The 14,280-nt window shown below is 45.9% G+C and overlaps 1 protein-coding gene across 4 annotated transcripts in view; it reads right to left on the bottom strand.

The window, feature by feature from the left end:
• Positions 1–3,341: 3,341 nt before the first annotated feature.
• KLHL3 (kelch like family member 3) overlaps positions 3,342–14,280 on the bottom strand; it is a 62,011-nt gene continuing 51,072 nt past the window's right edge. For all 4 annotated transcript variants that reach the window (XM_032702949.1, XM_032702952.1, XM_032702951.1 and 1 more), the window contains 4 exons: positions 12,102–12,230; positions 8,535–8,675; positions 8,197–8,340; positions 3,342–7,957 (listed from right to left, as the gene is read on the bottom strand). In XM_032702949.1, the coding sequence (XP_032558840.1) occupies positions 7,929–7,957; positions 8,197–8,340; positions 8,535–8,675; positions 12,102–12,230 (443 nt within the window). In that variant the 3' untranslated portion in view covers positions 3,342–7,928. The remainder of the gene's footprint in view (positions 7,958–8,196; positions 8,341–8,534; positions 8,676–12,101; positions 12,231–14,280) is intronic.

The following is a 14,280-nucleotide window of genomic DNA, read 5'->3' as shown; positions in this document are numbered from 1 at the left end:
AAAGCTCCCCTGCCCAGGGTGGCTGGGGAAAGAGTGGGAGGGGTGGATGCGAGAGAGGCAGCAACACCTGTGCTTGAACCAGCTGATCCCAATCAAGGTTAAATTGTCAAGCAGGTGCTCCTACTTTAAGTAATTTGCTTCTAGAGGGTTTACCACTATTTTATTCTTTAACAAAGAATATAAAAATAATTATTTCATTTTGTGTTAGATAAGCCAAGTCATTCCCAGTGTCATATATGCTTTCAAAAGCAGAAGCGTGTTTTACATTCGAGATACAGCTTTAAAAACAGCTTATGTAACCAGTCACTCGACTGATTTTTGAGCCATACCACTTCTTTCAGACAAGTCTGCTCACACCACCCTCTCTTGTAGGCTTTTAAACCTCCTTTTGCTTGGGTTGTCCATGGGATGAGACTGGACCATGGCACACACGGGCTCAGACACATCCTGCAGTCTTTCCTCTTTCCAAAGTCAGAGATAAAGGGAGATTTTAAGAACCACAGAGGAGAAGAAAATGCAAGGGAGTCATGGACCCCCAATCTCCTTACCTGTTACCTGATGGGTGTTTTGACAGGTTGCAGAGAGATGGGAGGATAAAGGGAGAAGCAGTGCTGGGAGTCACAGTGGTTTCCTTACCTTAGGCTGGGTAGTAGAGACAGGTCCTAAAACCTTAGAAACCCCTTCAGTGTCAGAGCCCCCAGCCATTTATACCCCCAAACCCAGTCTGAACATGGAAAGTCAATTTAGCAAAATCTAACCCTCGTGGAATGATTTTATCATGCTCACCTATTTAGGTAACCACAAATTAATGTCCCAGGCTGTTTTCCTTTAGTCCACAAATTAGCCACAATTTATCAACAGCATTTTGTCTACTCCCTAATCATGGTCTGTTGTCACTTCATGTCCATGCAGCAGCCTTAGGGATTTCTGTGCATGGGGTCAAAGCTCCAACACTCTGGCACACGACATGTGCCCTGGGATGCTACAGCAATGGATTAAAGCCTATGTGATTACACACTTAATATATATAAATGCATTTCAAACTAAACTGATAACGTGCAAAATGCCAGTTCATTGAACTTTCATTGAACTTTCCTTACCCAGGTAAGAAATATTACCCAATTCTGAATTAAATTAGAGCTGCCTGGAAGACTGTGGCTCTCTAAATTCTGTAGTTTCCATCAGAGAAAATTCTGTCATGAAAGTCACAGAATCAAAGAACATGCTAAGTTGGATGGGACCCACATGGATCATCGAGTCCAACTCTTACCCCTGCACAGGACCATCCCTGAGAGTCACACCCTGTGCCTGAGAGCATCATCCAAATGCTTCTTGAGCTCTGTCAGCCTTGGTGCTGTGACCACTAAATTATATTTCTGCATTTGTCCAGTGGGACAAACTCACCGTTGGGTGAGATAACATTGTGAAAAGAGTATAATGTAAAGAAGTATAAGAAAAGTAATATTTAAACCATTTTTGGTTAGAAAAGAAGAACAGATCCTTTGGGACAGGTGTTATACATACATGAAAGGGCCCTTTTAGAAGATTTACTGATTGAAAAAAAAGGACACTAACACTTAAGCCTGTAATTCACTGAGCAATATGCTGAGCAGAGGCTGTGGAGGTTTGCAGTGAGAGAAGGAGAAGGCTCACATTCTGTAAATCGAGGCCAAATCAAATGCATTGAGCTTCAGCAGCTGTGCCAATTAAATCTCATTCAATTTGCTGAACAAGAACGTTAACATTAATCACTTTGGCAAATTTCTTAGAATATTTCGTGTCACTAAGTAGTTAAGTGATTTTGTGCTTGTTTACAGTGCAGAATAACATTTTGTGAGGCAATATCATCAGTCACTGAGCAACTGTGGGATGCTTTGGGAACCCTGGGTGGTTCGTGGCAATGTGTCTGCAGTGGTCCTTTGGCTCCCACGGGCTTTTTTAGAAGTATCCAACAGATTTTATATTTTTTTTTGATTGCAATCATTCTTTGCCATCACACAGAACCCTCAGCACAGGCAAAGAACAAATCTCTGCCAGGGCAGAAGCAATTTTGCCATCTAAAGCCTCCACTGACGTGTCCCACCTCCAGCCCAGCTCATCACTGCAGTTCAGGGCACGGGGATGCAGAGAGTCCTGCTTTGGCCTTATTTATTCATGAATAGGGTCATCTTGGATCAGATGTTGAAGTTTCCAGAGCTGAGGCTTTTTCCTGCCCTACCTTTGATTCCGGTTCCAGATGACTCATGGACCAAATTATACAACAGAAGAGGCAAATCTCACCCTGGGTTATTCCAAAATGGGTGATACCCAACAAAGAGGGGAGCTGCTTTTCTGAGCCTGTAACCCCACTGGGTGAGTTTTCCTCATATTTCCTCTCCTTTCCTCTCTCCTATCCCCTTTTCTTTCCTCACTGCAAAATTACTTACCCTTCTGAGGTGAATGAGGCAAAGTGGCAGCTGCTGCTATAAGGTCCCTGTCCTGCCATGGGTGAAATCTGGGGTGGAACACATGCCAAAAGACTAAAATGTAGGCTGCAAAAAGAAACAATTATAGCAGAAAAAAAAAATCAGGCAGCAAAATCAAGGCAGTGATTTTTTTTCCCGTATTGCAAAGGCTTTTCTTCAGCTGCAGGTTCACAGATTTACAGATTTATCAGTTTAAATGTGAATAAAAAGGAGCCAACTGTGCGGGAGAAAAGTCATTTTGAAATAAAATAAGGAATAATTGCAAAGTCCTCCAGCTGCATAGAGCAGCCCACAATATGTCATTATCTGCTCGTCAGGTAATTAAATTTCAGGATCCCACATGGTAAATTTGATGTCATACATTGGTATTAACAGATGAGGCACAAGGAACGTTTCTGGAAAACCAGAGCTCAGTGAGATGTATTGTAAGCATAAGGCAAAATGAGTTGGCAACTTGTTTAATGTATTACTTTATGGTGTTATTAAGAAATATTGAGCCCATGAGGATAAACTCTCCTTTTTCATGTTTTTTATCTCTTCCCAATTGCATTCACTAAAAGGTTCTGTCTTCTGCCATCTGTGCCCTAAACCAAGGGCTTTCCCACCCCCAAAAGAAATGCTCTTCTGCACCCCAGCAGGAAAGCAGCTTTTAACTTCCCTTGGAAAAGGAGCAGAGCAGAGTCTGGGACAGGACCAGGGCAGCATCTCCTCTCACCATCAGCACGTGTGGATACCACTACCCCAGGCCAAGGGGCACAAAGTAAACCCAGGCCTTGTATCTACTGTAATTAAAGAGGGGGAAAATAAAGTCACTTGGAGTGATGAGATTGTTCCTCGCTGTCAGAAGCCAGTGAAATCAAAACAGACCCTGGAAAGTTTCATTAGTTCAGGTTTTATTCAAATTAAATGATGGGGAACTACAGTGTGATTTTCTTTCATAATATAAATATGAATGTTTCTTGAGTCATTTGTCGCACTGGACAAGACAGCTGTCAAGAGAATTACTTTGCAAAGTCCTTGGTCCTCCACACTCATGCAAAAAAAAATCTTTAATTTAAAAAACAAGCTTAAACAGTCTACCGAGTCATTATGGTATACTGCCAGCTACTGAACCAACAAAGTCTGTTTTACAAAGCCAAAAAACTTCACACCCAGGTAAATTATTTCACAATCATTCATTACTCTTAAGGGTCTTCTTATACATAAAATATACAAATTAAAATTCTCAATATTTATTTATTGTCACTGTAGAGGAAAATAATTTATAAACCCATAAACAAGAGAAGAGTAGATGAAAAAAAAGTGACTTAGTCCATATTCAGACTGTAATACCTAGCACACTCCCAACACTGCAGCTTTGAGCAACGAGTTGTGCTCATGTGAATGTGATTTGTGGGCATGATGTTAAACCAAGGGGGCAACTGCTTTGATAATATATTAGTAACAATCCCAAAGGTTAATCTAGCTGTTGAACCCTCGTGTTAGTTTGGTGAACAGGCATTGCACCTCGCTGGGTATTAAGGATTTTGGTCTCCAAACACTGCAAACCAGAGAACAGTGCTGAGCTTTCGTGGTGGTGTCACGCAGACGCTGCCAAGTGAATTTATGGTAATTACACGCTGCACACATCTGCACAAAGGAAGTGTTTGGATAAACTGAATGAACCGAAAATTGGTTTTAATCACCCCCAATTTATCTATTAGGCACAAATGGAAAAGATGGACTTGATTCAAACTTTTTCAAACAACAGCTTGCTTGAGGCAAATCTATCCTGCTTTGCAAGCCCAGCAGCGTGTGCATCTACACGAGATGCTGTTGGGGTTCGGGGGGCACATCCCCAGGGTGCATCCTCTGCAACAGCAAAGCCACCTTTGGGAAACCCAAGGCCAGAAAATCCCACAGGGGTCGAGCACAGGGTGATCCCAAAAAGAGGTGACAACAGGAGCTGAGGAAAGCCTTCACATTGACAAAGGACCGACGCGAGGAAGCGGCCCAGGTTTGGTGTGTAAAGCTTTTACTAAGCCTCCTGCAATAATTTGGTTGGGTTTGGCAGCCTGGGGGGTTGTGCCCACGCAGTTTTGGGCAGAGCATCTCCATCTTCAAGCAGCTCACACAGGAGCCAAGAAAGAGGATGGTCGAGTGACAGCTTGTCCCCCAAACTGACCAGGAACCAAACACATGGCACAAGTAAATTAAATCAGAGTACTGAAATAAGAGTAAAGTAATAATCTAAGAGCGTCCTGGTGACTGAGGTAATGGATTTGAATTTATCTCATAATGTGGAGCCCAGTGCTGTCCTTCTCACAGGTTAAAATCAACACAAGAGCCATCCCAGATCTCAGTTCCAACACAGCATTTCTTGTGCAGAGAACGTGCAGAGTCACACCTACACCACAGCCAGCAAAACCCACACTGGAGTGCATGAATTAGACCCAGAATTTAACAGAAGTGTCACTGACGACCATAAAAAGCGATCCAGAAAAATTATTTAAAATCTGTCTTATAAAAATATTTACAGTAAAATTTGTTAGCGCTAATGCTACGTTTTCAGTCCTAGAAAAAGGCAATCTGTAAAGGATCTGGCTCAGGTGCTCAGGATGAACAATACAAACACGAAACCACAGGCCAAAGACAAATTCCAAAAGCATTTCTGGGGTGGGGTGGGGGGGTTTACAGCTGGTTCATCACGTGTTAGGGTTGTTGGTATTGCATAGCTGGAAAACGAGGTCACTTGACTTGCATAACACTGCAACTGTTTGAGGAGGAGAGAAAGAAATGTGTCATTTGCCATCGAGGAGAACTGGCTGCAGCTGGGAACAGCATCACTCGTCCCTGGCAAGGGCTGGGAGTCCTGGCCCTGTCCAGCAAGCCACAGGTCTGGGCCAGCAGTGGCAGAAATGCCATTTTACAATAGCAGAAAAACACCAAAACCTTTTTTCCTCCAAAGGAAAATATCTTATGAATAGATGGATAGCGGGGGATAAAATTATCCCAGCTTCAGGTATATCCACTTTCCACATCTGACAACCATAGCAGATTTCAACCTTGCTCCTCTCCAGCAGTACCTACTAGCTTTTATCTCCAGCCCACAGAAAGTCAGAGTCCCTGAATAGTATTTGCCTTTGCTCCAGTGAAGCCACGGGTATGAGAAGGTTGGCTGGGGACTGTTCCCAACTGCTGAGCTGTAGTGGGGCTCCGCAGCAGCTCATACAGTAGTTTATTTAGCTTTATGTCTGTACAGATCTAACAAGGGCCATGTGTGTCCAAATGCTTGTTCACCCTTGTCCGGTCACTCAGCCTAACAAGAGACACTCCCTCTGACCAAAACCTGTCCCATTTTATCCTTTATTCCCACGGGCTGCATCACAGGGAACCACTTTTCGGGCCAGTGAATTTGAGTCTGTCCAAACTGGGGCCTCATCACCTTCCTTATGTCACCGTAAAGATGCATCTCAGGACTCTGATCCTAAGGCAGTTGCAGTCAGGGATACATTCCTGCCAGGATACATTCCTGCCAGCCTCAATGGCTTTTACAGTAAGCAAAACCTCAGAGAAGAGCAACATGTCATACTATTATTTTGGCACGTTTCACTGCGGATCGTAAAACTCAGAATGTTTAAAGGGTATTATAGAAACGACTCATTTATTTTTTTTAATTATTATTTTCAAGACTTCTGAGCTGACATACAGTGGAAGGGTAGACATCAAGAATAATACTGCCTTTTCTTTGGACAGTTTGGTTTTGTTTGTGCAAACAAGAACATCCAAAGAGGAGCGGGAGCTATCTAACGTTCCCCATGAAGGCCAGTCCCTCTGTGGGGGGGTGACACAGCAAAGGTAGGTGCTGTTTCCCCCACAGTGAACCCATCTTACCAGGACTGTGTCAACTCAAAGATCAAAGATCTACATATTTACAGAAGTAACCCACTCCTCTGCTAAAGCTGCACAAGAAGATGTAACGTGGATCCCTCTGAAATGAATTTTGAAGTATTTTTCTTTTCTACTGTCGAAGGTCACAGGGAGTCTTTGATAACAGACCTATGGAGAAAGAAACCAGCAGAAAAACACTGGCTGGCTGCCCACAACAAAAAGCCTCAGCTGATCTACGGGAGAGAAACAAAAAAAAACAAACAAACAAACAACAAATGACAAGAAATAGCCTAGAGAAAATATTTTTCTTCACTAGTTCCCTTCAGCTGGGAAGCTTCTGGGAGCTCACCCCTGTATGCAGAAGCATGCCAGAGCTCACAAGGAGACACAACAAAGTGTTTTAAAGTCAAACATCTTCTCAAACAGAAAACTTTTAAGAATTTGGTATGTAAGCAAGACAGCTCTCCTGCAGCTGGAGCTACATTTGTCTGTTTTGAATAATTTTATGAGTTCTTCATACTAATAGAGGAATGCCTTCAGTAAGGGTAAGATTAAAATAGCAATTACAGTGACAGTGATTAGTTAATCTCCATGCTCTGGAAGCATTAAAACACTGCAGGTATTTTACTTGGCTCATTAATCCCTGCTTGGGTGACAGAGGGTTCTCTCTGTATGGAATGTCTCTACATTAATGGCACCGTAAGGTAGTTTTTAACATCTAAATGCTCTATTATGAAATGGCATTGAGATGCTGGACAGAGCCAGAACTGGGGATTTCAGCACAGCTGAAATGCGTGGGTTGGGAATACTTTCTATTCAAGCAACATTTGTTTCACAGGAGCAACAAACCCCATGGGAGCAGCATGTGTTCTGTGGGGCTGGGAACTTTTGTGTGGCTCAGGTGCTGAGACTTCAGCCCCAGGGAAGGCACTGCCCAGCAGGTCCCGTCAGGTACAGCACACAGCATCCATGGCAAGTAGAAAAATCACATGGTATTTATTTCCACCGTAGGACAAGCATTTCAGGGGTACATACAGCAGTCCAGTGGCATGTACAAACGTATGACTGAGACAGCGTCACACTCGAGCCAGAGCACCCTGTTCCAGTCCATTTCTGCTGACTGCTTTGCTCAGTTGGAACTCAGAGCTTTCCACTGCCAGTAGTGAAGTCCACCCTCCAGGCACAGTGAGTAAGTAGTTCAACCAACAATGTGCACGGAGCATCAGTAGTGAAGAAATCCAGGAATGTTCATTTTTACTCACATGCCCAAACGTAGCAGTTTTGTTTCACACAGGTAATTCCGTGCCTGCAGTCCAAGCACAGCGTTTATCTCAGGACATGCCATTGAGAAGAACAGTTGATTGCACCACAGAAAACAAGCAACACCTCATGTCTAGCATGGAACATGTCCCCAGAGGGCTTTTCACTTGGCTATGCAATCCACCACAGAGTGGATGATGCTTGGAACGTATCACTTGTCATGCTAAGACGTTAACAGCAATGAGATGGGTCAAGTCAGAGGTCAGTCATCTTCCCAACACCACCTAGCTGGATCCACTTCACTTCTGCTCCTCACATTGGCTTGATTGTGTGTCACAAGGGCTTGTGAATCACAGCCACACCTGTTGTAAGGACAGACAGACAGACACAGTTACTGCAGGAGCAGCTCCTGGGCTGCCGGGTGGCTCAGATCACCCTGGAAAGCCAAAGCCCAGCAATGGGCCAGCAGGGAGAGGCATCTACTATTTCTACTGAAACCAACATAAAACACACAAAAAGGTAGGATTAAAGCTTCAGGAGGCACAGCCCTCAAGTTTATGCACGACCCCAGCTGTTGCCAGCTCTCCCACTGGCTGCTTACCTGCGTAACTCCTCCCTGTGCTCATGCTGGTTGGCAGCAACGTCCACTTGTCTGTGCTGGGGTTGTAATATTCCACCGAGGCCAAATTGCAGGAACCGTCGTCACCTCCCACCACGTAGAGGAGACCATTCACTGCACACACACCTCAAAGCAGAGCACAGCTGGTCAGACGTGGGCTAACTCACCCCCCACAACACATCTCCTGCCACGTTCCCGATCCATTCCCAAGCAGGTGCTTCATCTTCCGCTTTTGTCACTCCCAACACCAGCACATTAACTGCATTAAAAACCTCACAGACAACTGAACCAAACACCACAGAAAGGCATATCGTGGTTACCTGCATTTCTTCTACACATGTTCATGTCTGCTACTTGCTTCCAGGTGTTTGTCCCTGGGTCATAGACTTCCACACTCTTCCTGACCAGGGGGCCGTCGTGGCCGCCGGTGGCATAGAGGAGCCCGCTGAGAACACCCACACCTGCCAAGAGAGCCCAGTGTCAGCCAAACCTGCAGGGGAGAGGGCTGCACACCCCCTGCTTCTCCTCCTGGGGGCTTGTCTTGGCCTCTCCAAAGCACTTCCAAAACACGGGCCACATGTGCCTCGAGATCACCGCGGTCAACTCCCCACCCACCCACCGGTGCCACAGCAGCCTGGGCAGTAGTGCCTGGCAGATGAACCCTCTTGCAGGGCTGTGCCCCTTCTCAGGAAGCTGTTAGGCTATCCAAGATCCACAGTCTAGTCCCACAACATTCCTCTGCCCTCATTCCGTCTCTTTGGGTTGACTTGTTCTCTGCCTCCCATCCCACCTTGTTTCCATCTGCCTGATCTTTTCTGCCATGGGGCCCTTTGGTTTTAGACAAATTCCCAATGCCAGGAGCTTTATTTTTATTTTTCTTGGTGCTTTTGTGCCACATGACTTCATCCTGATGCTCTTCATCTTTTCAACAACTTACAGACTCCAGTTCTTGAGGCTACCAATGGGTTCCTCTCCTCTCACTCCCACCCCCAAACCTGGCAGCAGAGAAGGTGCCTCCAGTGCCACCTTCCCAGTCACTTTTGCAGGCTCCTGGCTGAATTTCTGGGAATGACAGGGATCTGAAGGGTACCTCTGCCTAATATTAAGTAAATTAATTAATTAAAATGTTCACCAATCCGTGAGAGCTAAAACTTCCAGCAACATATCTTCATTAATAGGTTCAAGGGCCTCTATTAAAATTAACAAGGTGTGATGTTAGTAAAGCAGAAACAGATCTGAATCACATCATTCCAACCAAGGGCATTAACCAGCAGGATGGGCCCTGGGCCCTGACAGTGGAGGGAAAGGCACAGAATTGGTGTTCAAGGAGGAGAGGGGCCCTGCCAGCCTAACACTGACAGGTTTTCAACTTGGTCCCTGTGCAAGGATTTTTTCTGTCCTGTGCAGCACAGGGAAAGGAGAGGACCAGAGCACCAACTGGGCTCAGCAGCTCCTGTGCCACCAGGAGCTCCTGGTGGCGTATCCCATGCCAAAAACAAGATGTGTCACATTGCTCTGAGGCTTGCCATGGTCAGCAGGAGCACAAACCACGGCAGCTGCTGTGCTCCAGCTGCAGGATGGCAACACAAGGCGGGGAAGGAAACTATCAGAGCATTACTGCCCCTCCCTCACCCCAAAACAGGTCAGAGCATAACTGAGACTGACTGATGAATCACAGCTCCACCAGCCACACCACCCTTTGGGGACAGGCACACTGTCACAGGTCTGTCACCATCATCTCTCCTTTCTCCAGACTCTCTTAACTTGCCGCTGCTGGGTTTGGTTTCAACCAGGCATCTCCCTCTGCACCAAGAGGTGCTGAAATCCCAGCATGGGATTGGGATTTATGGTTCACCTTTGGTAAACACATAATTCATCTCTAACTGCCATAAATATCCATCTTACTGGGCCGAATCCTTGGTATGGTTGAGATACTCCAACATGCACCACTTGGGAAGGGGAGACCAAGTCCCAACATACATCCTGGCTCCTGAGCTCTACAAGGTGTCTCCCAGTCCACTGGAAAATGGGAAGTCACTTAAATAGGGAGTAAAGCTTACTGCATCTGAGCCCAGCAGCACCTTGGCATTTGACTACATTCAGCTCTTTTCTTTTATACTTTTAAGAAATAATTTAATTAGTAAACTAATTTAAGCAAGTAAGAGAGTAAAAGAGTCAGAAACACTCTAAAGGCTTTTCCAACTAAAACTGTCCTCCCTGTGCAGTGAGACAGGCACAAACAGATAGGATGTTCCTGCCAGGAGGGGGAAGAGAACCCCAAGCTGGTCCAGCAAACCCTGGAAGCGTTTAAAAAATGAGCAGATGTGGCACTTGGGGACATGGTTCAGCAGTGAACATGGCAGTGCCGGGTTAATGGTTGGACTCGATGATCTTAAAGGTCTTTTCCAATCTAAATGATTCCGTGATTCTATTAAACCCAGACAGTGCCTGCACACCCCCACAGCCCCACTGCCTGGACTGGGGCCACCCCAGGGAGTCGGGGACAACTGTCCTCGTCCCCACTAGATGTCAGCACGGGGAAGGCAATGCGGTGTCAGTGATGGAGCTGTGCAGCAGATCGTGCTGCAGCACCGCTGGGGACCAGGGGCACCGGGCAGTGCCCTCCCAGTGCCTGCTGGAGGGACACCGGGTGACACCCAGAGCTCGAGGAGCTCAGCTTTCAGGTGGGGAACAGAAAACTGCGGAGCAATTTGGCAGGGAAGTACGAGCGCTCCTAACAAAGGACTTGCCAATGGGGATATACTGGCAAAGCAGCTCTCAGAGCAGTGCTTCAAACAGAGAAAATTCACTAAAATCCATCTCACTACAGGCACAAACTGTTTTGCTGTCTCAACGTGCTGTAAACAGTATGAGACGCTCATTCTGTTCTCCTGTAAGGTTGTGCTGGGCTAGGTTTAAGCATCAGGCAGATGCTACAAACTTCTTCCAACTGAACCAACAGTGTGTGTCCAAATTAGCCTCATTTGGAGTCACAAAAGGGTACTGGAGTGAGGAAAGGAAGACAAGGTGTAGAGAGCAGCCTCTCAAACTGCTCAGCTCAAAAGGGAACCTCCCACCCCAGCTTAACCTGCGGGGTCATTTCAGCCCCAAAGGGCAGCCTCTTGGCTGCCTCTGGGTAACTGCACAATTTAACAACAAGGGGGACCCACAGCACACACTGAGCAACAGGACCAACAGTGACAAATTCCCTTTCACCTGAGGTGGATTTTAAATGCAATGGATAAGAGCTCTCACTCCTTTCAGAGAGGAACAGTCACAAAGACAAGTCCCTACCTAGCCTAACATCATGTAAGTAAGTTAGAAACCATCAAGGCTAGAATATAATCCTTTTATAACATGTCCTTTCCTCTAATCCTCCAGATCAACTCTCGCCAACAAAAAATATACTAAAAATTAGCTTAGCAGGGGCAATCTGAGATGAATTTTGGGTCTGCACATCACCCAGTGATGCAAAGGTCTGCAAAGCACCCACTGGATGCTTGCAGGAAGACCCAAAATGAAAATCCATCCGACAAACCCCAGTGATAGGAGGTGTAGCTTGGCTTTCTCATGCTCAGCTGACCCTGCAGCTGGTGATCTGGGGAGAGAACTCTTTGCTTACAAGTGAGACACATCTGTCAGCAGGGCTACTTAGAGACACTGAACATTATTTCATTCATCCAGAAACTAATCACAATTTGGCAGATTTTGTCGAAATCAGGAGAGCTGCTGAGGGCTTCCAAGCAATTATGGTTTCACCCCTCACGGGAAGGGGGGCAAATAACAGGTTGCACTTGCCAGCACAGCTACATTTTTTCCTTCCCTTCCACGAGCAGAGGAGAACTGAGTGCTCATCTGCTCCTTAGGACACTTCTGGGAGCCAGTACCTGCCCCGCTGCGCCGAGTGCTCATGTCAGCAACGTAGGTCCATTCGTTGGTGGCGGGGTTGTACTGCTCCACAGTACTAAGGCACTGACGGGACGCTCCATCGTAGCCCCCCACGGCGTAGAGCTTCCCTGGAACACACACACAGGGCCATTGGCATCGTGGCTACCACTGATTTACGTTACCATCACACCTGACAGCCCCGGGTGAGGATCCTGCCTGAGGGGAGACCCCAGACCTGCTGGGGTGTCTGGGAGAATCCAGAGTAGACTCACAGACCTGTTTGTAAAGCTGTCTGCTAAGACATGGGTACAACACAGCAGCTTAACTAGAAGCCAACAGCCCAGAGGGTTTTTCAAATTACTTGTTGACCCAGGAGAAGAGGTGACACCAAAGCATGTTCTGCTGATGGAGCATTTCCTCCCGTTCAGGTGCCACAAGGCAAGGTGTGCTGTCAGCACTGCACATTAATTACAGTATCATATGAGCAATAAATATGCAACAGCCTCTTATAATAATATAATACCTGCAAGGAAACCTAGACCTGATTTTGGAGAACTTGGGCAAATCAAAACCCAGCAATGCTGCCAGCACAGCTGAGACCAGCCTGGTCACTCGTACCAAGTGATGAGAACACAGAAGATACCCCAGGACACTCTCACAGCACAGTGTGATACCCCAGGACACCCTCACAGCACAGTGTGTCCAACCCTCCCTACCTCAGCTTAGGGAAAGCTGAATAACAAAGACTTTCTGAGACCTGAGGAGCACAATCAGATATCCTGGGACTGTGTCACACATGAAACAAGGCTGATGGTCCACCATATCCTTTGTTCCAGGGCCTGACTGATACTCTCTCCTTGTCTCCCTGTATCATCTATCAGCCTGTTTTGCATTTAGGCAGTAAACTCTCTGGGCAGAGAGGGATTCTCCTTACTGAAGCAGTTAGCACAAAGGCATTCTGGTTCAAGATCAGGTCTCTTAGATGCTACAACAAACAATCACTAATAAAGCTCAACAGATATGTAGAAAAAGTCTAACCTAAATTTTTGAACAAAACCCAGAAATAAGACCAATTTTCAATCCATAACAGCAGAGCCTGGTCACAAATGAGCTGTGTAACTCTTTGCATGCACAGGACTCCCTCCAACAGTTATCATCTCCACTTTTGCATTCTCCTATTTCTGGATGTTTGCAAGGCTCCAAGAACAGGCTGGCTCTTTTTTTTCCTCCCTCAGGTTCACTCATGGCCTCCTTCTCAATCTTCCTGCCTCTGTAAACATATTTGTGCTGTTGGTCTGACCCACCTGGTGTTAGTCAGTGAATCAGGCAAGAGTGCCAGACCAAGCAAGGCAAGATAAAGTTCCCTGGCTGGCATCAATTCTTAGGTATTTTCAGTATCCACAGAAATCAGGTCAATTTTTGTCACATTCAGACAAACCCTGTGGATTAACTGAAGGCTGCAGCTTGTTCCCTACACCAGTATGATCAGCTCTTGTCTCAATCACATGCCCTCATTTTTTTTAATTACAGACTCCACCGCGTGCAACACTTATTTGCACTTTCAAACAAAGCAAAGGAAAAGGATTTCCTAAGTCTCCTGTAGAAAATCTTCACGTAGAAATGGATCTCTCATGTCCATACTTAATATTTGTTCTGCATTCAAATCCCTTTAGCAAATCCCAGCAGCCCAGTGCTTCCCAAAAATGGGCCAATTTTGAAGGAGATGGTTCTTAAATATGCAAATTTAAGTTAATAATCACTATTTATTCTCACTTTTATCTCCTTCTCTCTTCTCACTTAAACACATTTCATGTTCATAAAAACATTCCATGTATTTCCCATGTTCATAAACACATTCCCATGTATTATATGACACACACAGGTCAACCCAAACCACTGCAAAGCATGGTTTGTAACAGTGCTTGTGCCAGTGGCTGCTCTGCTCTGCACTAACTGGAAACTGCTACAACCTGCTGGAGGCAACATCAAACAAAACCTTACACTTGCTTCAGAACAGATTTTGTAAAGGAAGAAGTGGTTCCTACTTAAACTGCTCATTCTCCTGGATCCAAACCAAGCTGCTCAGCTCCAGCTCCCTCGAGTGTGGTGCTGACACAGAGGTGCCAGCAGCTGCCACCCTCCTCCCCAGCACCCTCCGCTCCCACCTCGCTCCGAGCT

The sequence above is a fragment of the Chiroxiphia lanceolata genome, chromosome 15 (genome assembly GCF_009829145.1).
Source record: "Chiroxiphia lanceolata isolate bChiLan1 chromosome 15, bChiLan1.pri, whole genome shotgun sequence".
Classification (NCBI taxonomy): domain Eukaryota; kingdom Metazoa; phylum Chordata; class Aves; order Passeriformes; family Pipridae; genus Chiroxiphia; species Chiroxiphia lanceolata.
The sequence above is the reverse complement of the archived record's forward strand: the minus strand, read 5'-3'. Positions and strand labels throughout refer to the sequence as shown.